The sequence below is a fragment of the Melanotaenia boesemani genome, chromosome 21, assembly GCF_017639745.1.
Source record: "Melanotaenia boesemani isolate fMelBoe1 chromosome 21, fMelBoe1.pri, whole genome shotgun sequence".
In the NCBI taxonomy this organism is placed as follows: Eukaryota; Metazoa; Chordata; class Actinopteri; order Atheriniformes; family Melanotaeniidae; genus Melanotaenia; species Melanotaenia boesemani.
This window is the reverse complement of record NC_055702.1, coordinates 15,294,449-15,321,569: the sequence shown is the minus strand read 5'-3', so window position 1 is coordinate 15,321,569 and position 27,121 is coordinate 15,294,449. Positions and strand designations below refer to the sequence as shown.

Below are 27,121 nucleotides of genomic sequence, written 5' to 3'. Positions count from 1 at the left end.
GCCCTCTTTTATCCACACTGCATATTGACACAAACTCATTCCAAACAAAAATTTGCCAACGAAATAAAAAAAAAAACAGGAAAAACTTTTTAATAAGGTAGGCTCACAGTTACAAGCTATGTTTGTGTGACAGGGGGAGGTTTTTTTTTTTTTTTTTTTTTTAAAGGGGGGAGGGCATAATGTTGATGACATCCCTCTGCTGTCCAAGAGGTGCCTGCATTTGGTTTCAGTGCATGATAACCAGCGGACCGACAAGTAAAACATACTAAATAGACAGGAAAAAAAAAAAAAAAAAACTAGAACATATGCTTTCCAAGTAGGAAGTCAAATCAGAAACGTACAACAAAAACTGTGGAGATCAGACCGAGTAAACAAATCCGTGGTTGATCAGTTTGTGTGAAAATAAAGCCTTTTGTTTTTAAATTGTTCATGCAGTTTGCTAATTCAAATACTAAAGTCTTTACCCATGCATGTTATTTCTAGAGTACCGACACAATTATGCCTCCGTTTCCAAAATGTTAATGATATTATAATAACTCAAAGACACACTTATACACACACACACACACTCATACTTTCCAAACCAACTTTTCACTCAGAAGTCTGAGCCAGTTGGTGCTTCAGAGCAAATTCAAAAAGCAGGACAGCAAGTCATGTGGTAACCAGAGTTTAACGAAAAATGATATGTGAAGTAAACTGGGGAGGGGGAGTGCTGATATGATGGCATGAAGGTAACATGAAGAGGCTTAATCACCTATAATGTTACCATCTATTAAATTAAATTATATTACATATCCACCATCCCACTACTTCGTCACTGCAGTTAATCCACACACGCCCACTCCCATCCTTCCTTCCACTGCTCATCTCCCCCCGCAGCCATCACTGCACTGCCTGCTCATTGGCAGTGCTACCGGAGTCCTGAGGCTTCATCACATCAGGGAGTTCTGGGGGGCTGGAGAAGGCCTCGACGTGCAGCTGCTCAAACATCTCATCTGGAGGACAGAGGACGAAGGAAAACATGAGCTCCATCGTGGCTACGTACGCAATGTCAAAAAAGCAAAGTCTGTTAGTTGTTCAAGTCAATTAAGAACATGTATGCTACCGTAACACTTTAAATCACATACAACAGTGAAAAATTAAAGTACACCATCTAAAGCTTTATGTGTGAGCTAAATACAGCCTTCTAAAGATGCAGGAGTAACATGTGAAAAACTAAGTCCATCCTGTGATTAAATAACTTGAAGAACCACCTTCAGATGTAAGTAACTTGAAGTAACTGTCTTCTATGATACCAATCTCTCACATAATTGTGGAGGAATTTTTATTCTTTACTCAATGGCTCTAGTTTATTCAGGCTTGCAGGCATTTATTAATGCACATATTTCTTAAATATTTCAGATAGGATGAAGTCTGGACTTTGACTGGACCATTACAACATTTTTATTCTTTCTTTTGTTTTAAAGCTTTTTTGTTATACATTTATTGGTCTGACTAGGATAATGGTCTTGTTGTATGAGATCATTTCAGCATTTTTCCACTTTCTCTGATAATTGCACAAGTCTGATTTTGGGGTGAACTTGCTGGGATGTCCACTCCTAGGAAGACTGAAGAGGGTAAGAAATCCATCATTCTACAGTGAGAAGAAATGATGGACTCCAAACTATTTGGAAATGACCTTATAGCCTTTCCCAGACTGATGGGCAGCAACAGTTGTTTCTCTTAAATCAATACTGATCTCTTTCCTCTTGGACATTGTGTTAACCCACACCTGATCGTCCCACACCAGCAAACAGGCAAAACCTCAGCTCACACTTACTGATGATTCTTGTTCAACAAACGAGAAGGTGTAACGTGCCGTGTGTAGTTTTAACATTTAACTTCAACAACCTGGTAACAACCAGATAAGGAACAGATGATTATGCCCTGAGACATGAACAATTAATAAAATCAAAACTATTAAAGTATGTAGGCCATATATGGCCCTTTTTCTATTAGAAGCTATCCAACTTGACTCAAACAGACTGTTTTAGGGGTTTTTCATTAGGTTGTAGCACCTGATATCAGTTACTTCTGTTTAGCCTATTCTCAGCAGGGATCCCAAGTGAACTGGAAATATGACACCTACAGAGTATTTCATTTAGCCTCCTGCAGCCTTCTCTGGCTTCCTGCTTTTACCTCAAGACTGACAAAAGCCCATAGACTGAACACCAGGTATAGCATCGCCTTAATGTCCTCCAATGTTGTGCTGCACACATGGGACTTTTGGGCTGCCTTGCTATGAAGGCCCCACCCACATTGGAACTCAACTACTATGGATTGTAATGACTGACTCGACCATCTGACTGGACAAACTGAATGACTGGACAATCTGAATGTACCCATTCTACCTCGTTCTTGTGCTGCTGCTTGCCAATCCACATGTTTTCAGGCTCATTCATAGTCCTAGACTGCTACTGTCTGCACTGTCTTGTAAATATTGTCTGTAGAATATTTTGTCTGTATAGTAGATCACTTGAGTTTTGCACTAATTGTTTTTTATTTTATGTATTGCACTAGGAGCTTCATGGAACAACATTTAGTTCAACGAAATACTCTTGTGTGTAGCAGAGTGACAATAAAGCCCTTGATTCTGGAGTTAAGTCAATTAGAGCCAAATCCAGTCGAGTAAAGCCAAGAGGCAAGAGGCTATAGAAAGAAAAAAGAAACTACAAACAGCTGGACAAAATCCATTTGTCCAGCTGTCATTATATTAAATATGATGCACACATTTCTGTCACACAACTGGCCTTGTTGTTGTCTTACAAATATGGTTAAAGAAGAGTTTGTGAAATGAATAAAAAAAAAAAGGTCTGTATTAAGAAAACGTGGCACATTGAGGTTCAATTGTTGCAGCACCACAAAAATTAAATGTCATGATGTCATAATTCTACATGACACTAAGGATCACAGACTGTCTGAATTAAAGTAGTTGTTACTCATCATTATCTGCAGTAGATACTAATCTCTTGTGGAGGAGATAATGAGATCAATGCAGATTAACTGAAAAAAAAAAAACATCTTCCATAAATTGCCACAATAATTTCTTCACTAAACTCTGAGACATGTGGACTACTTCACCAGTTTGAAAAACTGGAAAAAGACAGAAAAAGATTGCTAAAACGTATCACTGATCTTCCTGAACACACAAACAACTTTAGAAAAACACACCATTTATACGGAAGGCCAGACCAACTGTAGCTGGTGCTTGGGGTCTGGCGGTCTGGTTGGTAAATCCACAGTCCCCCAGTGTTTTGCTGTCCTCTAGCAACTGATCATCCTGTAGAGACAGTCGTAGATGTCAGAAAAACTTCAAAAGACTTACGTTTAGGAATCTGCTTCAATAAATTTCATGTTTAATATTTATTTTTAAAAAAATTCTATTACCCTTAAGAAAGATGTTTCAGACTGGTATGACCCACAACATAAATTTTAACTAAACAATACAAGTTCTCTGATCCTTTAATACCTCCGAAACTCACTTTGTAGAGCCGCTGGTCTTCAGGTGATCTTTTAAGTATTCCTTCAACAATACGCTTCAGCTCATAGACAGTGGTGGACTCCTTGGCATCTGTGAAGATGGTGGTCTTGTGACGCCGGATCATTAAGAACACATCCTGGAAGATAATGGTTACACAACTATTTTTCAATGGTGACAGGGGTTCCTGTTTCAGATAAGAACTACAGAAAATTAATAATGTGATCAAGCAAGATATATTGTTCTGTGGGGATATAATTATAAAGTAATTTGGCAGTAAAACTACTCTGGTAGAACTTTTTTTATAAGGTATGTGAATTATCAACACCAAACGACAACATAAAAACTGTTAAATTCACCTAATCTGAATAAAGATAAAGGTTGTATATTAACATATTGAAAACCAAGATAGTTTGCTGAAGGATGCTCAGCTCTGAACTCACTGACATTTTGTCTTCATGGTTATGTTTGACATTATGTCTTGGATATGTTGACATATAATATTGCTGTGTGTGTGTCTTCTCCTTCTTTTTATTACTATTGTTTTTAGAGTTGTGTTTGCTTGTTCAACAGTAATGTGAGTTATAACCTAACAAGGGACCACAGATACAAATTACCTTGCAGCCTTAATATCATAAGATAAACTTTATGTATAAACTGTACACTTTCTATGGAGTTGTGTGTAATCGCAATTTTCCTGCAGAGTTTATCCTTTTTTAAGCCTATCTTTAACCCTGATTCCTAAATCCTATCCTATCCTATCCAGTCATGTTCTACAGGGTGCTGCTGCTGTCTGTTTTTTTTTTCCTCACTCTCTTGAAAGGATGAGAGGTTCAGGAGCTGCATGGTCAACACTGTGAAGATGATTGGACTTCATTAAATTCTTTTAGCCTGCAAATTCTCAACCACAGATTGACCTAGTGGACTCTTCACTGATGATACAATTTACATCACACAATCCTTGTCCACAAGAGAAAATATTTACTAGAAATTTGTTTTAAATTGTAAATCACTATGTAACAATCACTGATCTTTAAGTTTTAACCTTTAAGTTGAGCCTTCAAGTTTATCTAATTCTATTTATGCACAAGATGTGTAATATCTTCTGAATGTGCACAAAGGTGTGGACAAATGCTGCATGCCCAAAGAAAGTGTGACAGGTGCTAATTGTATTATGTTACTTCAGGGGTCTTGAACTCCGGTCCTTGAGGCGACTGCCCTTTAGGTTCCTGGATGCTTAAATCCTGTTTTCAGGTTCTGCAGAAGCCTGTCAATGAGGCATTAATTTTGGCCAGGTGAGTGCAAGCAGGTAAATAGCTTAAAGTGTAACTACACCCCCTACTTTTTGCGTAACTCCACCCTCTGCCAGATTTAAAAAATGCCTGAAACTGAAAAGATTGGGGTGGGAGGTGTGTGGTGATCATTGAGCGGGTTGGGATACACAGGCAGCTCAGTGGCCACTAGATGGATGGAAAGCGACGCCACAGAGCGGTCTTTAAAGTGGAAGAATTTTTACCTGCAGAATCCCCTCAGCTACACAAGAACAAGGTGGTCCTAAACCGTATCAGTCTGAGCCGTTAGCATTGTTGCGCTGGCCTGTCAGCAGCTCCAGCAACTCTGGAAAGCTGTAGCGGCAGGTTGTGGCAGCTGCAGGAAATGCCGCTGTAAGTTGCCGCTACTTGGATTTGAGCTGCTGTCTGTCACCAGATGAGGATCAGCAGGTAAAGAATAAAGTCTTTATGCTACTTTTACACTTCTCAAAAGCACAAATCCGTCCCACTGCAGAAATATTTAATCAGAAACTCTGTGAAAGAATAGAAGTCTGAAACTATCAAATCTACACCATATAAGTTCCCATCCGTTCATTTGTGCTGGTAGGCGCAGTTTTCTATGCCTGCAAGTCTGGGACCCACCTATCTGCATCTGGAGGGATGGATGTGAGGTTTTTAAAATTTTCTCGTGATGTACAGAAGCACCAGTACGACTCTAAATCACGAAAAACAAAACCTGTTTTTACCCTATATGGGGCATTATGAGCCTTTTTAACCCACAAAATCCTGTTTTTTTTGTTTTTTTTATAAATAATAAAAAAAAATAATTTTATCAACAGTATAAGTGGTTTTCATCACAATTAAGTAAGACTGTGTTGTTTACAGCTCAAAAAACACATTTTTGGGTGTACTACCCTTTAAACCTGGCAGTGGCCTTCAAGATCCAGAGCTGAAGAATCATGGGTTTTTATATGAAACTACTAATTAATTCTACATGACACTAAGTATCAAAGACTGAATGAATGAGTTAAATTTGTTGTTTATCATTATTATCAGCTGTCGCAGTAGTGTTAGGTTACTTTCTCAGTCGCCTAAAATGAAAATAAAACAAAAACATGCAAAATGGTACAGAAGTGTTAAACATGTCAGGAAATTTGTTGACTCTGCGACGAAAATTTAATGGAAAATGTAAATTCCATGATATTATAAATGGTCTCTTATAACGTGACTTTTCCGTTTTTTCACTGACATGCAGGCAGTTTCACCACGAAGTTATACTGAAAATGCACTAATTGATAGCCGGTAAAAATGGTCAAAACGAAAACCAAACCAAAGAAAATCTAAACGTTGTTGAACATCTCAAAAGGGAGACTTCCCGGACTATTACTCTGCGTGTCAAAATAAACAATGCAGATACGGGTAATTCATTGATGAGGTAGTATAAGATACCGAGCAGATCCAAAGCAGAAGTAGCTATGATGAGCTAGCACGAAATAAGCTTCGAATACCCAATCTAAACAAGGCCAAACAGCTCCGATAACAAACTTTGTAAGTTAAAGAGTAATAGTAGAATATCCTAAACTGAACAGATAAGCTTGTTGGGTTAGTAGATGGCTAACATTATATCGTTTTAAAGATTAGCCATGCTAAGCTACCTCGATAGCAACACCTCCGGTTACAGATTGGAAAGCAAAGCTAATACAGCAAGCTTAGCTTTAGCAAGCTAACAAAAACAAAGTGAAATGGACATTTTTGTAGCATTAACGCCTTAAAATACCTTAATGAGCGCGAATTTAGGGTTTGTATATAGACACTAATGTCACAAAATAATCGAAAAATAAATAAATAAGTTACCATTTCAAGTGATCAGCTAGCTAGCCAGTTACGCCAGCCCTTAGAGTTGTGCAGTAGAACCCCAGACTGCACTGCCTGATTTTACGCAATTCACGTAGTCACTCGAAAAGGTAACTACGCAGCGCTACGTAGTAATTTTGTTAGAATTTGGCGCGAGCCGATTACAAGCCAGGAATAGTTGGATACAGAGTGTTTCTGAGCCACTTTGTTTTGGGAACTGTCGTTATAACTGGATTATGGTCGGTGAGATAAAGTTACTCTACATTACTCAAGGCTGAAGTGTCAGTTACATTTCGTTATTTGCAGCTAACAGGTAGCGACGTTCTGTATTGTCGGTTCGCCCTTGTTTAATGTTAGCCAAAATGTATATTTCTGAGATGACAGCTGTCAGTGCTAGCAAAAACTTGAGTAATATTTCTGCTTGGAATACTGTTAATATCGTCCAGAGCAAAACCAAAAAAAGTAACCGTGATTGAAATTATTGCCTTAGACTGACATTGACAATGTTTACTTTTTGCAATTGATTGTTCTAGTTACCCAGTCAAAGACGACCATAAAACAACGTACCCACGGGCAGAGGTATATAAAAGGAACCCCTCTTTTTGTAGACAGGACCTAAACAACAACGTTGAAGTTTTTGCAAAACGACAACAAACCATACAGATGTGGTTTGCGTGAGTTATGTATCCCTATTCATGTGTCTTTCAGATCTTTTGTCTTTATACATAATTGTGCATCACAGTTTTTAAAAAATATCTAACTTTTATTTATGACCATTTAATATCTTGTTAATGTTGTTAAGTGTTTTTTTTTGTGACAAGTTATGTTTGGTTTTGGGTCTTTAATCACTTTTTGGCTCATTCTGGTCATTTTGTATGTCATGGATATTTTGTGTCTTCCTTGTGATTCTGCATCTCTTTATGGTCTTTGCATGGCAACCTTTTGGTCTATTTGTATCTTGCTTTCTGTCACATTTTATTTTGAGTCTCTGTGGGATACTTATTCAGTTTCTGGAGAAAGACCAGAGAGCCTTGGGGCGCTGGACCTGTTCTCAACAGATCTGTTCACTAATTTGTCAATGCTAGTTAGGCCTGTTGTTCAGTGAAACGGGTTCTCCTCAAAACATCAAGGAAATTGTAAAGGCACAAATCAGACAAAAATTCCTAAACCAATAAAACAAGAAATTCAAGCTGACAGATCCATTGACAGTTGAGTGTGACCATGTTGCTGAAGGAGTTTCTGGCTCATTTTGCTTACCTTTGTAATAAATAAATTGGAATTTTTATGTTGAGTGTTAACTATGTACTTGGTTGACACATAAATATTAAATGACAAGTTATGACTAATTTGTCATTTCTTCACAGAATATTAATTTCAGATAAAGAAGTTTTTGTGCATCAGCAGAAAGGTTTCCAAGATTTGGTAGTGATATATTAACTAGTAGCCTATATTCCCGATGTTTAAAGGTTTTCTTTTGAATGTTGCAGCTTGCTGTACAAAATACCTGAAGAAATCCCCATACAATGTCAGTTGCGGTGGAAACCACATCGTCCAGAGTGCCTCTCCCTCTCCCAGCCCACTTCTCCCATGCAGAGCAGTCCTTCTCCCTTAAAAAGCGTCGGCTCCCGTTTTCGTCATCATCTGGATCCAACTCTCCGTGCTCTTCCCCTGCTCGACTCTCGCATTCTCTCCCCCCACTGCCACCGTCTAAGGGATGTCCTCCTCTGAGCAGGATGTTCCACCACCATCTATCCCCTTGGACACCCTTGTCCCATTCCCTTAGTGAATCCCCCCCTCCAAATTCTGTATATGATCCTAGTAAACATAAGTCCTATTTCAGTCAGTGCTTTACTAATTTGGGCCTCCTGGGAAGAGGATCCTTTGGAGAAGTCTATAAGGTTAGTACGATATAGACTTGAGTGTTTTTGTTTGTGAAAGTGTTTTATACATTGTCTCTGGGGTTTCTTTACATTATTCATTCATTCACTATACCACTTAGTCCATTTAAGGGTCATGGTAAAGCTGGAGCTTATCCCAGGAATTAGCAGGCATGAGGCAGGGTACCCCCTGGACAGGTCGCCAGTCCATCGAGTGCTTCTTTACATTAAGAAAATGGGAAATTCTGCTTTTAAAGCACCAGAATTTTGTGGTAATGTGGTAATGTTGCATAAGACAAGTTTAAGGCAACCTAATGTATATAAGAAGCTGAGAGCCTGAAATAAAAAGATTTTCTTTTGTTTCTGTTAAAAAAAACATTGTTAGACATTGGCTACGGTTGAAAGGATCTAAGTGGCGTAACAATATTTACCCAAAAGATCCTCAATGTTTGGGCAACCTTACTATAGTTCATCAATGGTAAAAGCTTACAGTCTGATTTAAGACATCTCTGAAATCCTTCTTTCCTTAATGTGCCCATGAATATCAGGTGTTGACTTCTAAATAAAAGACAAGTCTTGTGTTTTTTTTTTTTTTTTGTTTTTTTTTTGTATTCTTGTAGGTACAAAGCAATGAGGATGGCTGCATGTATGCAATCAAGCGCTCTGCTCAGCGCTTCAGGGGTGACAGTGAGAGGAAACGAAGTGTGAGGGAAGCCCAGAACCATGAACGCATTTGTCCTCATCCCCACATCCTGAATTTTGTGGCAGCATGGGAGGAAGCTGGTAGACTGTACATTCAGACAGAGCTGTGTAGCACCAGTTTGCTGCTCCATGCTGAGAACAAGCCTCCTGGTCCAGGTTTGTCAAAGAAAAAAGACAATGAAATCTTTTTATAAGTTTCCATACATGTAATTTACATACTTGCACTTTTGTTTGAAACATGCCTCTCCAGACGAGCCTGCTGTATGGTCCTACCTGTGCGACCTCCTCTCTGCACTACAACACTTGCATTGTCATGGTTTTGTGCATTTGGACCTCAAACCTGCCAATGTTCTCATCACTAACTCTGGCCGTCTCAAGCTGGCTGACTTTGGGTTGCTGCTGGAACTGAAGCCGACAAATACAGAGCCCCATGAGAGGAAAGTCAAGGACGATGTCCAGGAGGGTGATCCTAGATACATGGCCCCTGAGCTTCTCCGCGGAGAATATGGGCCTGCTGCAGATGTTTTCAGGTACCCAAAGAAAAAATGAAAGGAAGAAATGATATTCTGAAATATAAGTGATTTTAAACTGAAGTCTAAAAGTAATAATAATTATTATTTTTCATTTAGTTTGGGTGTTTCTATGCTGGAGCTCGCCTGTAATATTGAGGTTCCAAATGGTGGCGAAGGATGGCAGCAGCTCAGACAGGGTCATCTTCCTTCAGAGGTGACAAATGGTAAGATCTTTTTTTTTACCTGGATATATATATGTATTTGAAAAAAATATATATTTATGTTTTAATATTTTGATCTGTGTTTGAAGGCCTGTCTGTTGAGCTACAGTCAATCCTACAGATGATGCTGGCCCCAGAACCATCTGAGAGACCCACTGTCTCTGAGCTTCTTGCCCTTCCCTCTATTAGAAAACACAGATGGAAAAGGCGCATTTATCTTATGGCTGCTGAAACCATATTGACACTGGCCTCCCTGTGCCAGGTAATGGTTCCTGTAAGCCTTTACTCATATTTTAAATAAACGTATGAAACAGAGATTTGTAAAGAGTCACTTTGCATTGCCAAGCAGCCCACACTAACCAGCCTTGTAATATTTTTCTGTTTCATTTTCCCTCACAGTTGGTGGTCTGTTCTGGGTGCAGACTCTTGTCCTCCATTCACCTGCCCTTCCTCCCCCAGTGGAACAAGCCAGTGCCCTGCACACCTCCCAAGGACAGCTGGGATGGGGATCTAACACTGCCCCTCAGTAATGTACATAGAGACCAAGGGAGTCCAGAGGATGATGCCATTTTTCTGCATCACTCAGACCCAGAACATTCACCTTCTTTCTTGCACAGGTAGAGTCTTTGCTTTCATAGGATGGCGTTTTTATTTTAGTCTGAAGATATTATAGATATTTTATCTTCTGGAATGACTTACATATAAACATTTAGCCACTGTCTTTGCTTCATCTTAAAGTTAAATTTGTTCATTCTTGTTGGTTCCTCCCTAATTGTGTTGTCAACCTACTTGTCCACAGGATCAAATCTAGACTCTCTGTGGAAAGCACATCCACTCCTCTCCCAGGTTCACCAACAGGCACCCATCAAAGTCCTGCCCATACCTCCACTTGCTCAGTTCTAGGTGACTGGCCCTCCTGTAACTTGGCTCTGACCCCCTCCAGCATCCATTCAAATGGTTCCTGCCACACCATCACACCCAGCACGAGTCCTGTACGTACCGAGCGGTATTCAGGCTCCTCAAAACGATGTCTTCACAACTGGGTTCAAACAGAAAAGGGTTTAATCCGACCCAACTTTGAACCAAAAAATCTGCTCAGTCTGTTTGAAGAAACAACTCTTGAACTGTAGAGGGACAACCATGAGTGCAAAACTTTCATTTTACACTCATGGACAAAGTTTTTCTTCTCTTTGAAGTGTGAGACAAAGAGGACCCAATGCATGATGTTTTATTTACTTTGCATGAACAATTGTCAGTAATATTTGTTCTCCATCTGCTTCTTTAAATGAGTATTTGAGAAGGGCAGATTTAGGGAAAATGCTTGCACTTTTTATGTTTGTGTAAATGCAATCTGTTGCAGAACTGACATGGCTTGATTTATATTTGAGTAAGTTATAAGAAACCTGTCGAACTCTTGAGTAACGTAGCTCGTGAGTTACAAAAGGAGCTAAACAGAATAAAAATTTGTGATACTTATGTTCATAAAGCAGCTCAAAACACAAAGGATGATGGCTGTATTTTGTTTTCTTGGTTCATATAGGAGTTGTTTTGTTGTGTTATGTTTTTAACCCCAATGCATTTAAATCTAAGAGACTTAAATCATTAGAATGAAAGTAGATTTTGTTCTGTGTTATTACCACTAGATGGCAGTCACACATTGCATGCTGGACACCAGGAAACTAAAGCCCAGCAAAACGATGGTGATGCGTTACTCTTACTGTGGGCTTTTCTTTTGTTTTTTTTATATTCAACAGCAGACTATTTACTGAGACAACCCAAACATAAAAGTGCCAGAAGGACACGTCTTTTATAATAACAATATTTCAAGGTGCAGCTAAACTACACAAGAGATGACTTATTACAAATCTTAAATCTGAGACTGATATGGAACTAACACCAGTTTTAAACTATCCCAATTCCACTATTGCATTGAAAATGATGAGAAAGCGAAAGCAGAGACTCGGTTTGATGAAGATGGCTTGCACATTGTCAGTTATTTTTTTTAATGTGCTAACAAGCAGTACGTCTTTAAACATTAAACCTAGAACCTCCTCATGTTGCTTCATGATTGCACAGTGAGTCAGTGGTTTTATTTCATCTGGACCAAAATGGCACAGAAAGGTCAAGGTCTCAAAAATGTAAAATTATAAATGGTGTTAAAGTAGAAAAATAATGGGCTGCTCAGGATTAAAAGCATTTTAGAAAAATGTCCCCAGACTCATGCTTGGGGGACTAGTGCCTGCCAAGTTGCTGTCCCTAGGGCCCATGTTCCATGGCTGTGGGGGCTCTGATTGCGGCCTTTCTCTGCCTCCTTCTGGGTGGGTGTGTGGCCGGTGGGTTGTCTGGTTTTTCTGTTTGGGCTTGATTTCACAGTTGTGGTTGTTTTCTATCTATTGTTTCTCTCTTCTTTTTCCTCTCTCTTTTCTCCTCTGTTCATCCTCTCCCTTCCTCCGGTCCGATCAAGGTATGTATAATTTTTTTTTTTTTTTTCAAATAAACAAATTTTGAAAAAAAAAGAAAAGAACATTTAACAGAACATAAATTTACATTTAAGATTCAAGGGGAGCCAAGTATCCAAATGGCTCCTCTTGGTAAAGCAAATTTGTCCAGTACAGCACGGCTGTAAGACCATCATGACGCTGGACATGACAGGTTAAAGAAAAAAAAGGCAAGTAAGACTGCTGCTCTCACTGTGGTCAGACTTTCTGGCACAACACAGTGCATGTGAGAAGGGGTCGTATGCTGCTGATATGTAAAAGATGAATACCTGATCAAAGGACAGCTGAAATAATCTCAATTTGGGGACCCTCAGAATGAAAATACCTTGGGGGGGTTATTGCACCTTTTATCAGGAAATTTTTTAAGCATATTCTAAAGGAGTTGTGAAACTATTATGGCGCCTGCCTTACTGTTGCCATACTTATTTCATGCAGGAGGAAGGAGGCCAAATTCATTGTTTTAACACAGCTGATTCAAATCAAATGGATCTCCCCAACAGCTTGTTGAGTTCTGCACCATTAAAAATAAATTCATTTAAATCAGGCGTGTTGGAGAAGAGAAACATCTCCTACCTGCAGGACAGTGACCTTAGAGGCCCAGAGTAGGACAACCCCTGCCCGAATGTATGCTTGAACTGTAGGAGGACAACTCTAGAGCGTCCATGCATGCTTGAGGAGAGCATGCAAACGCCACACAGACAGGCACAAGAACTGAGTCTTCTAAGGTTAAAGTAATAGTGATAGAAATTACAGCAGAAATGTTTGGTTCTCTCGTTCTGACTGGCAATTGCCAGTTAAAATTCAAAATAGCATAAAAACTATATAAATTATTAAACAATACACCAATAAATAACTGGAATGCAGTTCAGAGAACTGGGAAACTGATTCAGAAAAATCCTTACCAAAACTAAGAAAAGGATAGGTAACTTAACAAAACTTTATTCATAGAATATACTTTACTCCTGTTTGACTGCACAAGATGGGTATAAGTGATTCAGATATTTGTTGGCACTGCCAGCAAGAACCAGGTACCTTTTTTATTGTTTAGACATTCAGTAAAATATAAGCCTTCAGGGAAAATGTTATACAGTCTTTGAGTAAAATAGTTGTCCGTTCTCTTCACTATGATCCAGTTTTATGTCAGTTTTGTTTACAAACTAATCTAAAGTGGATATATGTCAGCTAAAAAACACATAAAAATTAACTGGAAAGATGCGGATGAATTGAAAGATGAACTGTGGCTTAAGACACTTTTAGAAATTCTTTGTATGGAAAGACCTGCACCCCATTTAGCTAAACTTTATAATGAGGAACAACAGCTGCGGAAATCTATGATGCTTAATATTCATAAAATTCCCTTCTTACCAGAATTTGATTTTTCTTTTTTTCATCTCACTCGATTTATGCATTCTGTTGTATAATCAGTAATTTAATTTCTCTTTCTTTACAATGTATTATTATAGATGTTGGTATTTATATGTAAAACATTCCTCTTTTTATTTTTATTGTTGTAAAACAAAAAAATTCAATTAAAAAAGCTAAATATAATTCATGTTGCAGCTGCAAACAGATTAATTGTTTTAAATGTTTTAATGCAACAGAAGAACTGAAGAGAGTGTAAATGTATGGAAAAAATTCGTACAGTGCAGTTTTATCTATAAAACCATCAAACCGGATGTGAGTCTCGTACTTCCGGAAGTTGCGAATTGTTTTGTTGCGTGTAGAGTTGCGCTTGCTTGTTGACAGTAAAGCTGGGCTCTCGTGATATTAATCTTTTTAAATATACCTTTGCCAGTTAAATTTTCTAATAATTATTTAAAGCACAGACGACGTGGCTAATTTCTTGTACGTTTCATATGCTAAAAGGACAGAGTACCGCATGGAGTTAGCTAATAGCTAACGTTAACTGTCCACGTTACTAACACTAAAGAAGAGGACTCCAGAAGCACCTTGCAGATTTAACCGCGTTTTAAAACATGTTTAACCAGGGTACTGTTACAAATTTGACTGTGTTTGAAGTCTAATTGGTTTTAAACTGGCATCGAATTATTTGTGAAACTATTACAGGTAAGATTTTTCGGAAATAAATTCATTTATCGAGCTCATGGTACCCAACGTAGGCTGAGTCAAGCCACCTGGACTGGGTCTAGTTTATTTAAGACGTTTCATCCATCTCATCCAGAAGAACTTTTTCAGTTCTGATTTAGGAAGTGGGAGTTTTCACCTAAATAGCTTCTGAACCTACACGGCCGACTACCATCATTGAGTCATAACGCGGTCTCAGAATGGCAACGGTCATAGTTTTACTTGATGCTAAGTGTGATTATGTGTTATCAGTAGCTTTAAATTGGTTGAAAGGATGCACATTATAGGTGGGGGAAAGATGTCTCAGTTCTCCACCCCATTCATCCCCCACTCAAACCCCCTGGATTCTCTGTGCAAGATTTTAACATTTGCACTCAGAGTTGTGCCATTTTATATTTTGAGATGAGTCATGGCCTAATGAGTTGGTTTCCTGTGTTCAGTCATCTAACTGTTGAGTGGTTGTTTGGTTTCCTCATTGTATAGTTAATTGCAAACCTCATTGCACTAAACTGCACGATGTTGCTTTTTTGAGGGTGTAGAGTCTGATCCTTGAGATGAACCAGTCTGATGCAGAGGAGGTATTTGATGTTTGTTTGAAGAAGAAGAGAGAGAGAAACAAAACAGTGTGACAAAAGGCACACATGTTTTGAGGATTACAGTGTAAAAAGTCTGTCAGTAATTGTTGTAGACTCTAAAACTTCAGTGACTTTAGGGGCTTCTTAAGTGAAATCTCCCACTATCTCCCATCGGAACTGAAAAAGCTGCTCTGGATGAGAGTAAAATGTCTTCATGAAACTAAACCCAGTTCAGTTGGCTTGCCTCGACACACATTTGATACAGGTGAGATTTCATTGAGGTGATGATGTATATTGGGAGCTTAAGTCTAATTCTGTGTTCCTCAATTTTTAAAGGTTTTTAATGTATGGATTTTTTTTAGACAAATTTTGACTGTATTATCCATGTTTGCTGATTTAAAGCTCAAACCAAGATTTGATCAGAGTGCAGTTTTTTCCAGATTGCTGTGGAGAGAAAGTTATACCAGATTTTTTTTTTTTTTTAAGTTGGACAAAAATGAGATATTTACTGACTTTGTCAATTCTTTTACTCTTACTAGTTTGTTTATAGGAGCAATTTATGAAATGGTATACCTCATTTGAATGCATAATGTGTAACCATTGCTGCCAAAGAACCCATGTTGTTGTTGTTATATAGCCATACAGTAGTTATCAACAGCTGTATTTGAGATTTTCAGTTAATTTTGTTAGGACATGGTTATCAATCCAGTTTCTTATCCCTGGTTTTAATTTCAGAATGTCAAAACTGGAACGTCTGAATGCCCGTGTGGCCAAACTGCTTAATGAGGCTGTGCAGGAGGTCCTGGAGGTGGTGAAGGAAACCGTGTCAGAGTACCAGCAAAAAACTGTCAGGACACAAAGAGAAAACGAGAGTCTCAAGAGAAGATTACAGGAACTTCAGGATAGGATACCCAAAGAAAGCACAGGTAGGCTTAAGTGTTATTATTGTAGGGTATTTCCTTTCAAGTTTCACAATTATCACTTGAATAATTGTAAAGACTCTTTTTAAAATATTCTACAGTTGGTTTGCCTACAAGTGAGCCTTTGGCTGAAGAAAGAGATGATACACCGCATTATAAGCAGGATTCAAGCCTAAATCAGAGCCATAAACCTGCTGTTACTCTTACTGAAGAAAAACTGACAAATAACCACGAAGATCAACATGGGATAAAGCAGGAATCCAAAGAGGAGGACGGCGATATTCAGTCACAACCTGAACAATGCAGAGAACAGCCAGAAGTGGAGAGCAACATAAATAAGGATGTTGTGACTTCCCACACCTCGCCCAAAGCTAACATGGGTACCACTACTGTCGCGTTTAACAGTGCATGCAACTCTTCCTCAGGATCCATGCCTGGCTTACACCTGGCTTCCATTAAAAGAGAAACGGAGAAAACCGAGTGCACATCCTCAGAGCAACCTTCTACTCGAGCGCAATATGCTGGTTGTGTGGATTTAAGCAGCAACTCGTCACGTCACACCTCTGCTGAGACCCACAGGTCGCAAGTCACAGAACCTTATGGACTTCTCGTTGTCAATTCAAATCACACCACCCATAGAAGACAGGGTTGTACAAAAACAAACAGGGTTGCATTTGATGGAAGACAAATAAGGATGGAGCACCTCAGGGGGAAAGATGTACACTTGTGTGTTGTGTGTGGAAAAACATTCAGCAGGGTTGGGAACTTAAGAATTCACCAGCGCTGTCACACAGGAGAAAAGCCGTATGGCTGCGTACAGTGTGGAAGGCGTTTCAGTCAGGCTGGAGACCTGAAGAAACACAAGAGAGTCCACACGGGGGAGAAACCGTATTATTGCAGCCAGTGTGGAAAGAGCTTCAGTCGAGGGGAGAATCTCAAACGACATCAGAGGATCCACATTGGAGAGACTCTGCAGTTACAGCAAGCATGGGGGGAGCAGCGGTAGTGCTTCCTGGATCTAATGGATTGGAAAACAGTCAAATCAGCATAAAGATGTTTTTTGATGTAGTGCTGACATTGCTTCACCCCCCCCCCCAAAAAAAATGCATAGCAACAGGGTAAAAGTGCACTCAGAAGAATAAAAATATCATTTTAATGAGCGCTCCAGGACATGGTATAACTGAAGAAATGGAAGAAAACTGGCCTATTAATCTCAGAAATTCACTTAAGAAGACCAGACCTTCTTGAATTAAGTGTAAGGCTGAAGTTAAAAGTATAGGTTGGATCCTGTGGTTTTCAATCAGAAGTGGTACACAAATGAGAACTTAAAAAAAAAAAGGGCTGTGTTTTGCTCGAGAAGCAACTTTCAGAAGACCAAGATTTATTATTTATTTAGAAAATGAGTAATCTTGGATTGATCTCTTTGTTACACACAGATTGTGTTCCCATGTTAATTATATACATGTCAAACATAATGAACTTAAAAATCTGATCTGCATGATTGGTTGCAGACTGATTAACTGCTTGCAAATTGTTGGATTTATTTATTTCACATTTTAAAAAAAAGTTTGCACACCAGAAGCAATAAATAACCTCATTACAACCTCCAGAGGCTCAGCCAATGACTTTCCAAGCATATCCCTCAAATGTTTGAGTACACGTTTTGGCATATGACTTAATCTGTTGTATCACCTTACAACCTATAAATAGGTTTAATATTTACTCCATGGTTTATTTTGGGTGAGTAATATTATATGGGTTGCATGTATGAGGAGTTGGCACAGACACTCCTTTACACACTAGATTTTATGATTTTACACAAATAAACCAAAAACTGTAAACTATTGGTATTAGACATGGGTTCACATGGTTGCATTTAAGAAACAGATCCTGTACAAGTTATATACTGTATCATGTGCTGTTAGATCTTTCTACAATAATGGCTGTCGCATGCACAGATGCTGGAAAAGTTTGTTTAAAAACCTGAAATCCACATGTACTGTATATTTACATGTTGACAAAATTAACTTTAGTTTTGAGAATCTGATGTAGCATAAACAAAATCCCCAGAGTTAACTTAATATCTTTCAAATGGAAACACAGCACTCAAAACCATGTCTTCTCCTCAAAACTGATTCTGTCAAAACAACACACACGGCTGTTTTCTGTTCATATCTGATCGAATAAATAATAAATTAAAAACAACCATCAGAAGTGTTTGTGTGCGTTTAGGCTTCATGAAGTCATTTTAAGCTCAAATAGATGTGTGGAAATAGCTTATTATCTCAGATTAGAGTTGATTGTACTACATGTATTTGCAACACAAATGTTATTTTACTGTATGTGATATGTTGCTAAACTAGCAACTGGTCATGGACTTTGTCACATGGTGAGACTCCATCTACCTGCACCTCAACACCACCAAGACCAAGGATGGTGGATTTTAGGAGGTCCGGGTCTCACCTGGAGCCATCGAACCATAAACAGCGGCTGTGTGGAGTTGGTTCAAACCTACAGTTTCAAACTGGGTGACAGACTGGAATGAATTCCCAACACAGATGCTCTGTGTAGGAGAAAACAGAGCCGATTGTATTTTTTCAGGGATGGCGTGACTTTAAACCTATGCACGCGCTTCTGCCAGACTAGTAGATTGCATAATAATGAAATGGGAGTGCCAAACCAAACATAAAAATGTGTTTAAACTGACAGAAAACGCGCAGCGCCACAGAAAACCACACGCTAGCAACGACTAGCTACAATGAGAGTTTGTGACTAGCTGAAAGATGAACATGTACGGGCTTTGTGCCGTTGACGTGGGGCTGCCCTTACCTACCGGACCAGGAAGCAACTGACACACTCCCTTGGAGGACACTGCAACACACACTTCGGAAAGGTGAGTAAACAAGAGCCATGTGGATGTGCAAAACTTTCTCGTTTAATTTCTCAAGTTCTAGCATTATTTTACAATCAGAAACTGACATGGAGTAACATTTGACGTAGAGACTTTACCCGTCGTAAAATAGCTGGTGAGCTATTAATGGCGGTCTGTTTGGCATGTTTCCAACATGTATTAAACTAATTGTTGGAAAGGAACTTAATGCTAATGGTAAAAGTATTGTCATTCTAAGATGTGAAGGGAAATTCTTGAACAAAGCGGAAAAAAACAACTTTACCCACTAAACGCGGGTTACACTGTGTTAGAAAAAATCTCCACTAATTCTAATGCACCACAAACAAAACATATTCAAAGCGGCAAATAAATGCGGAAGTAGTTTAATAATTTTTGTTTAGTCATTCTTATTTGTTTGTTCCAGATTCTGGTTTGAACCCCCTGCAATGTTGAAATGAAGATTGATGAAAAAGTTGTCTGCTATTTTGAATCGTGTAACTCACCTGTGGACAAAGAGGGTTACCTCTCCAAAAAGGTAAAAAAAAAAAAAAAAAAAACACTTTCAGTTTTGTACATTTAGGTTTTAGAAATGAAATACATAAAATCAAATCAGGGAAACAAATGTGCACAACAGAATAAAGGCTATACATACGTGCCTTATAATGAGAGCTGTCATTACACATAATGTGACATGTTTAGACATTTAAAACACACTGACACAACAACAACAACAAAATAAAAGGATCAGGGTGACATTTAACCTCTGAATGAAGTGCTTATTGCCTCAAAGCAGTTGCATAAAAACATAGAACCTGTGGAATTTATAAGTGGCTCAGTATAACCTGAGATTGTCCGACAGGGTGAGATAAAGACTTCCTATCAGAAGCGCTGGTTCGTGCTGAAGGGGAACCTCCTCTTCTACAAGGATCGGCCAACAGACCGGGACCTGATTGGGGTCATTGTTCTGGAGGGCTGCACCGTCCAGCTGTGTGAGTCTGAAGAAAAATTTGCTTTCTCTCTGGTTTGGAGCGACCCTGGGCTGCGGACGTACAAGTTTTCTGCGGAGGACCAGGTCAGTCAGGAAAGCTGGATCAAAGCCCTGACGTCAGCCAGCCACTGCTACCTGGCCCTGCTGGTGATGGACATGGAGAGGAAGTATACAGGTGAGGCCAAGAGGATGAGTGCTTTTTATCTCTGTGGGGAGAAAGAGAGTGACCTTTGTTCTGTTAGAGGCATTTCATCATTGTTTACAGCCTCTGCATCACATACCCAGTACGCTGCGGTACAGAGCACACAGATGTGATCTCATATCTGTCAATTTGGTTTTGAAACTTAAAGGGAAATCAGCTAACCTTTATACAAGCAAATAGTCTGGAAGGAAGGGTGCCACTAACATTGTTTTAGCTTTTGTAGAAAGAAATGGTGAATAACAGCAGTAAGGCACAGTGCAGCATTATGTTTCCTCTGATCATCAATTCAAAACCCACAGAGACTATTTTCTGTCATGTGAAAGATAAAAGGGGAACAGTTAAGAGGTAACAGTCAGTTAGTCATCAACCAACAACTGTTATGAGTTAATAGGTTATCAGCTCTGCTGTTTAATAATATATTATAATAATTAGCTGAAAACGTTACATCAAACCTTTGAGTTGCTAAAACGAGAAAGCTTTGTTATGTGTGCAAATGTCAGTTTTATTTTATTTATTTATTTAATTCAGGCCTTTTATTTCTGTTTTGCTTTACATTTTTGTGCAATAACTTTACTTTAAAAGTTCATCTATAATTAAATCAGTCAACATATCAAGAGCTCATAGGAGTCTTACTGAACCTGACCAAATATGTGGAGAGAAACAGTTTCAGGTGGAGATTATTTTTAGTCATATTGTAATAGATTTTATTTGCTTTTCATTGGTATTAAAACTTTTCCTAAAATAGCTGCATTTGAATACGCCGGTGTAAGATCTTTTTAATACTTTTGCAGTCAGTGTGTTTTTTGTTGTTTATGTTTTAGTTGTCTTGTCATTCAGTCAATAATCATCTGCCAAATGCATGCAGTGTAAGCAGCTGCAGCCTTTGTGTTGTTTTGTTCATCCATTTTTCTGTATTCTCTTCTCAGATGCGTTAGGAGCCTTTCCTGGTGAACCACACGGAACTTTTACAGTGCCTAATTTCACAGCAGAAGCAAACCATTCAGCAGCAATTCTGAACCCCCATGCTTCCACGTTATCTTCGAATCTTGGGCAAGCTGCAGGAGCAAGACCCAGCCTGAGCTCCAGTCAGCGGCTTCATGCTCAGACCATTTCCTGGTCTGGATCAGCTAGCAAAAGATCACCCAAACTGTGGCCCAAGAGGAGCATAAATGCGGTGGCTGGTAGCACGCCTCTTCCGCCTATGTTGGAATGCTCAGGGTCCTGTTTAGGCCCACAAGATGATTTTAGAAAATTGCATGAGGATTTTGGAAAGGAAGTAAAGGAACTGATTACTGATTGGTCAAAACGAGGACATATTGGTGAAATTGTTCAGGAAGAAAACTTGATAGATTTTGGATAATAATAAAAAGTTAGTAATTTCCTATCTTCAGTTTGAAAAAGAAGCTGCATTATTACAAAGGAACAATGTTAATATAAGCTGGACCTTTTTTTTTAAATAAATATAATATTTTTATTGTTCAGCAGCATTCTTTTTAAAACTTATGTCTTAATTAATAAATGATTCGTTATCTCCAGAGCATCCAACCATGTTTATTATCAGCTGATTCTCACAAGGAAATGTCTAATGATATGTTACTATTACTGTGCGGTTGATGTTCAGACACTGTGGTATGAAACTGCAACAATGTCTTTTTTTCCTTAAACCATGTTTTTATATATATCATATTTTTTTTTGTTTTACCATATCCAATAACTGACAGCTACATGCAAAAGTGTTAAGTTTTAAATAGCTGGTTAGATAGAAATGAAATTGGTTTTCTCATGCTACAGCCAATGACACTTTTTTTATACTTTGAAAATCTAGTTTTTTTTAACAGTTTCTTATAAATCAACAATTTGAAATGTAACTATTTTGCAAAAGAAATAGTCATTTTCCACTGTGAATAAACATATTTATTACATGTTTTACTGAGACTTCATTGTCAGTTCAGTGAAAAAACACCAACTGATGGTGTTGTTCCCAACTAGCACAGTTAGCCATAATGACTGCCTTGAAACTGGATTTATCATTCACAGAAAAAGTCAACAGGATTGCAAGACTTCACTAGACATTTTAAGACAGCTGTAATGTCCTTTATAAAGTTTAAAGAAATGTACTGATGTTGTGTACAAAGCCCAATAACTTATTGATTAAATGCTATTGTTAATGTGTCCAGTTTTGCCACACATCATCCAATTTAGCGCAATGATTGGGTTAAAAAGAAAGGGACTGGCAGTTGTTTAGGGGTGCAAAGCAGACCAATAAGGTTGAAGTCTGTTAAATTTTAGTTGAGACTCAGAATGACTGAGAAAGAGAATGGTGGGGGTTAGCGGAGCTATTTCAGTCTGTACAGCTGTCTTGATTTTATGGTGTTTGACTTTGCTCGGTCTTTCTCTCTGTGTCTCTTCACCTTCAAGCTCATATCAGTAACCTAGTTGTGGCTGATATTAAATCGGTAAAATATTTAATCATTAAAAAATCTCTCATATTAGAAGTATTAGGTCACATTTTACCACCTGAAATATTTGCCCTGCAACGGAGACAGTGCCAGTTAATGCTATTGCTAAATCCCAATACATGCCTTAGCTGTACAGTGGCCTGATTGATGGCAGCCTATGGAGCTCATATATGGAGTTACGTGGGTGGGTCACTGTCCTGTTCTAAAGCTGGGAACCTCCAGGAGCAACCAAAATTAGTGCATCCATGGTACGAAAGTAGCTCATTTAGACTAATCAGACTTTTTCGTTTCTCATCACAGATGTGATTAAGCACCATAGGAGAAGGCGTTAAAAGGCCTTGCAGTCAATACAATGGTGAAGCATCTATTATATGATCAGCATTAAAGGCAATAGCCTACCTTTTTTAATATATTACATTATGCAACTATACAAGCTTTATTTATGTTTTCAGTAAAATATGATCTGCATTTAGCGATTTCCTTGCATCGTGTGTCTGTATTATAGAGCTGTTTGCATTCCTCATTAGTGCACGGTCAGTAGCCACTTAGTTGTCAAGTGTCATCACAGGAGCTGAACCAGTGTCCATCCGCCAACTGATTTCAAGTTTCATGACTGTTTATATACTCTGATGTGGTAGTGAGCACCAACATCAGATCAGACCTATCACTTATACAGCTGCTGATTTTAGGATATGTTAACAAGAAACACATGTTGGGCACTGAGCAGCTCAAGAGTGTTAATTATTAGAAAGCAGTCATCAAGTTGGCTGCAGGGTAAGTGTCCCATCTGTATTTGTAATAAGGGAGTAAATCTGTCATATCCTTTCATCATACCACTGGACTTTTTTTCTTTCACAGTGGATGTAAAGTTAACAGAAATAGTCACAATAAAGACAAAGAAAAAATTAGGTATGGGGGGCAATTCAGTTGTCCCTCAGTATGTTCTGTGCGTCTGTTTGGCCTTATTTGTCCACAGTTGACACCAAAGTCAGACCTGTCTGTTGGCATTGAATTCACCTCATTCCAAGACTCCTGCAACCTATTTTGGAGTGTCAGTAAGCTGATCTGCAAAGCCACCTCCTCATTCCTCCCTGTTTCTCTTACTCTCCCTCAGCTCTGCTTTCCTGCCAAACCTGATGGTGTGGCTAAAGTTAGCCCTCGTGGGCTAGTATATAAGGCCCCAAGGGGCCAATACATACATGTCAGTCACATCGGCTTGGCGTAGGCTTCTCTTCTTGACCACCAACAACTCCACAAACTTGAGAGATGGTGAGTGTGGCCAGATGCCTTGGGAGAACAGTCTCTAGGATCTCTTCTCAACTTTAAAAGCTGATGAGATGCGCATCACTGATACAATTGCCATGTGGATTACCAGCATCACATGAAGTGAAATTGTCTCTTAAATCGAGTCTCCCACTTTTGGATTTGGACCCAGTATGAATGTTTATCTGCTGGCTTGAGCTAATGTTTGGCTACAAACCCGAATCATAATGAAATATTGAAACAAGGTTTATTTGGGCATCTTTGCCTTATTGTTTGCATCCTCTAAATCAAATACATGGTAATTGATTCCATAAACTATATTAAATTTTCATAAATTACTTTTAATTGATTTATAGTTTTAAAAGATATTTCAAATGGGAAAAAAAGCCTGAAGTGGGATTTAGTTATCTAAGAGCAAATTCCACGGTTAGGACACATTTGGGTCTATTTGTTCTTGTCTTTTTGTTTGTTTGTTTTTGATGATTTTAAGCAGATTTAGCCAGGTTCTGTGCAGTTTATTATTTGTATCCTTGAAATGTCTTTTACCTTTTATTGTCTCCCAGGCACCCAAGAAGGCCAAGAGGAGGCAGCAGCAGGGTGAGGGTGGATCCTCCAACGTGTTCTCCATGTTTGAGCAGAGCCAGATTCAGGAGTACAAGGAGGTAACATTTTCTCCATCACATCTCACACACTTGCAGAGATGAAGATTTTTGGTAGCCAAATTTGATGTTCTTTGTAATTCTTGCATCTCTGTGTATTATTTGACCATGAAGAGGGCTTCTGACTGATGTTGATCCAATAAGCGTGGCTGCATGTTGGCAAAAATGTCCTCATCAGTATGACAGAACAGTAAATCTAAGCTATTCCGATGACAGCCGCAACGTCTCCCCTGTGCTTGCTCGGTAATTCTCCTTGGAGATACTAGCACTGTGACTCCACTGGAATGCAGCCCAACAGCTGGTGGAAAGTCAAATTAATCAAAGCAGAAAAGAGAGGCTTAAAGCAAAAATAGTAAGAAAACATTTGTCTCTAGATCTAAAGACGAGTCTACACTTTGGGATTACAAAGTCTAACATTGTTGATTTGCTCCAAATATTCCTGTAGTATGCTAGTAAAGATGAAAGCGCATACTGAGGCAACAGTAGCTTAGCCATCCCCTTTGGAGGTCTCAAAAGGTGAAAGAACATTGGTAACATGGTCAGAAGATTCAGTCACAAGGCAAAAGGATGACAGCTGTAATCAATACCTTCTCCTTAAATGTCGCAAGGGGCTTGTCTCACATTCCAAAACCATTTTAACACCTTAGAGAGACAAGTGGCCAACCAGCTGCCAAGTCCTAAAAGGATTGCAATGCCCTCTTTGGTTTCACTGGGTAGTATGCATGGTTATGTGGCAAGAGAAGTGGATAACAGCTACACATTTACGCGTTTATGTTGGCAGACTGTCTCCCACTTATCATCACGATTAACAAGTCTTATTACAAGAGGTTGAGAGAAATGTGAAAATCTCTGATTTTGCTGTTTTAATAACCTGGATGTTTGCGGAAGCAACACACACACAAAATTTTTGATAATGTTTGACTAATCACTCTCTTCTTCCAACACTTTCTCCGGAAGGCTTTCACAATCATCGACCAGAACAGAGATGGCATCATCAGCAAGGACGACCTCAGGGACGTGCTGGCCACCATGGGCCAACTGAATGTGAAGAATGAGGAGCTGGAAGCCATGGTGAAGGAGGCCAGCGGCCCCATCAACTTCACTGTCTTCCTGACCATGTTCGGCGAGAAGCTGAAGGGTGTGTATTCAGTCCTCTCTTGCTTGTTCCTTTGTTTGATACTAGGAAATATTAATCGCTGTAAGGGGTGATTTCTTCTCTTATTTTACTGATAAAGATCCTCTAAGTAATTATCATCATAAATACTTCTTTTTTTTAATTAAATTTATTTAATTTATATTTAATTGAGACCAACATTACTTTCGTTTACTCTTAGGTGCTGATCCCGAGGACGTTATTGTGAGCGCTTTCAAGGTCCTGGACCCCGAGGGTACTGGCGCCATCAAGAAAGAATTGTAAGAGCTTTTACATTTAACTTCTATCACAAATCTGAGCTGTCTTTGGCATCTCTCACACTCATTTCCTGCTTTTTCCCTCTCCAGCCTTGAGGAGCTCCTGACCACCCAGTGCGACAGGTTCAGTGCTGAGGAGGTGAGCTGATCAGTCTTTGTCTCAGTCATATTCTATGAAAAACTTCACTTGTTCAGACTTTGTAAGAGGTCTTTATAACTGCTGCTTTACAGATGACCAACCTGTGGGCTGCATTCCCCCCTGATGTGGCTGGCAATGTGGACTACAAGAACATCTGCTACGTCATCACACACGGAGAGGAGAAGGAGGAGTAAACTGCCCTCTCTCAAGATCCTTTTCTCCGTTCAAACCTGTACTCGTGCCACCATCCACTCACTCCCCCTTCTCCAACGCCATGACTTCCTTGCACACACTCGCACCCAGGCCTACTCTTTCCACTCACCAGTTCACCATGAAAAGACTTCTCTCCTTTGTCGAGATACTCAGCGAGAGGACGAGGGGGGTTTGGGGGTTTGTGTGTAAGTGCCAACAGGGGAACATGGGATTATTTTCAATAAAATAATCTTGTGACACTGAAACACTCTCTCTATCTCTGTCCCTGCCTCTTGTTCCTCCTCCTTTTCCCCCTATCAATCATTCTGTCCTTCTGTGTTGAGGCCAGCAGTGCATGTATCATACCTACGCATAGTGTGTATGCATATACAGTCCAATGTATACAGCGGTTGATCAAAACGTCTCTTGGGTGCTGTGGTGCATGCACAGACACTTGCTTGAAACAAGTGAGCCATCTGACCCAAAAGGTCTGTTAGTCTCAACCTTACAGAGTGTTTAATGGCTTCTTCCATTGACTGTATTGGAGAGGAGTGCACAGTAAAAGAGTAGGAGTACTGCACTACAATAGTTTGCCTACCCCTCTCTTTTAATCAGTCTCTGACTCTCTTATATGTTGGTATGAAAGGAAAAGTTGAAGTGAAAAGAGGAAAGCATGATTTTTTTATTTTAATCTTGTACATAGAGAAAGAGATGGTGAAAGATGGTGAGTGGGAGAAAGAAAAGGAACAAACAAAAGTAAAAAAAATCTTTGTTTTTGACTCTTCTTTGTCTCTCTCACCCCTGTTTCTCTCCTGTTGTTGTGACTGTGTCTGTCTCAACTGTAACTAATAAAGAAGTTCAAATAAACACCACTATCTTTCGTACGA

At 39.1% G+C, this 27,121-nt stretch overlaps 5 protein-coding genes across 11 annotated transcripts; 4 read left to right on the top strand and 1 right to left on the bottom strand.

Moving 5' to 3' along the window:
• Nucleotides 1-132: 132 nt before the first annotated feature.
• On the bottom strand, nucleotides 133-6,734 carry LOC121631931 (elongin-B-like). Its single transcript, XM_041973021.1, has 4 exons — nucleotides 6,643-6,734; nucleotides 3,522-3,656; nucleotides 3,211-3,319; nucleotides 133-995 (listed from the first exon to the last, which is right to left on the bottom strand). Exons 1-4 carry the CDS (start codon nucleotides 6,643-6,645, stop codon nucleotides 883-885), a joined length of 360 nt encoding a protein of 119 aa, XP_041828955.1. The 5' UTR covers nucleotides 6,646-6,734; the 3' UTR covers nucleotides 133-882.
• On the top strand, nucleotides 6,239-11,458 carry pkmyt1 (protein kinase, membrane associated tyrosine/threonine 1). 3 transcript variants are annotated; one of them, XM_041973009.1, is made up of 8 exons: nucleotides 6,239-6,336; nucleotides 8,130-8,540; nucleotides 9,140-9,377; nucleotides 9,472-9,751; nucleotides 9,851-9,957; nucleotides 10,044-10,216; nucleotides 10,354-10,571; nucleotides 10,754-11,458. In XM_041973009.1, exons 2-8 carry the CDS (start codon nucleotides 8,166-8,168, stop codon nucleotides 11,082-11,084), a joined length of 1,722 nt encoding a protein of 573 aa, XP_041828943.1. In that variant the 5' UTR covers nucleotides 6,239-6,336; nucleotides 8,130-8,165; the 3' UTR covers nucleotides 11,085-11,458. The 3 variants fall into 3 exon arrangements, with proteins under 3 accessions (XP_041828943.1, XP_041828942.1, XP_041828944.1); XM_041973008.1 differs by lacking the exon at nucleotides 6,239-6,336 and adding an exon at nucleotides 6,868-6,885; XM_041973010.1 differs by lacking the exon at nucleotides 6,239-6,336 and adding an exon at nucleotides 7,417-7,903.
• mylpfb (myosin light chain, phosphorylatable, fast skeletal muscle b) lies at nucleotides 6,789-27,103 on the top strand. 3 transcript variants are annotated; one of them, XM_041973020.1, is made up of 6 exons: nucleotides 6,789-6,881; nucleotides 24,398-24,496; nucleotides 25,451-25,631; nucleotides 25,828-25,906; nucleotides 25,994-26,042; nucleotides 26,135-27,103. In XM_041973020.1, the coding sequence occupies exons 1-6, from the start codon at nucleotides 6,879-6,881 to the stop codon at nucleotides 26,234-26,236; spliced, it is 513 nt and encodes a 170-aa protein (XP_041828954.1). In that variant the 5' UTR covers nucleotides 6,789-6,878; the 3' UTR covers nucleotides 26,237-27,103. The 3 variants fall into 3 exon arrangements, with proteins under 3 accessions (XP_041828954.1, XP_041828952.1, XP_041828953.1); XM_041973018.1 differs by lacking the exon at nucleotides 6,789-6,881 and adding an exon at nucleotides 23,002-23,840; XM_041973019.1 differs by lacking the exon at nucleotides 6,789-6,881 and adding an exon at nucleotides 23,850-24,132.
• On the top strand, nucleotides 14,130-18,240 carry LOC121631927 (zinc finger and SCAN domain-containing protein 20-like). 3 transcript variants are annotated; one of them, XM_041973016.1, is made up of 3 exons: nucleotides 14,130-14,297; nucleotides 15,848-16,038; nucleotides 16,134-18,240. In XM_041973016.1, the coding sequence occupies exons 2-3, from the start codon at nucleotides 15,849-15,851 to the stop codon at nucleotides 17,036-17,038; spliced, it is 1,095 nt and encodes a 364-aa protein (XP_041828950.1). In that variant the 5' UTR covers nucleotides 14,130-14,297; nucleotide 15,848; the 3' UTR covers nucleotides 17,039-18,240. The 3 variants fall into 3 exon arrangements, with proteins under 3 accessions (XP_041828950.1, XP_041828948.1, XP_041828949.1); XM_041973014.1 differs by having other exon boundaries at nucleotides 14,131-14,519; XM_041973015.1 differs by lacking the exon at nucleotides 14,130-14,297 and adding an exon at nucleotides 15,076-15,377.
• LOC121631929 (sesquipedalian-1-like) lies at nucleotides 18,430-22,282 on the top strand. Its single transcript, XM_041973017.1, has 4 exons — nucleotides 18,430-18,925; nucleotides 19,347-19,457; nucleotides 19,782-20,085; nucleotides 21,039-22,282. The coding sequence occupies exons 2-4, from the start codon at nucleotides 19,377-19,379 to the stop codon at nucleotides 21,470-21,472; spliced, it is 819 nt and encodes a 272-aa protein (XP_041828951.1). The 5' UTR covers nucleotides 18,430-18,925; nucleotides 19,347-19,376; the 3' UTR covers nucleotides 21,473-22,282.
• Nucleotides 27,104-27,121: the final 18 nt, after the last annotated feature.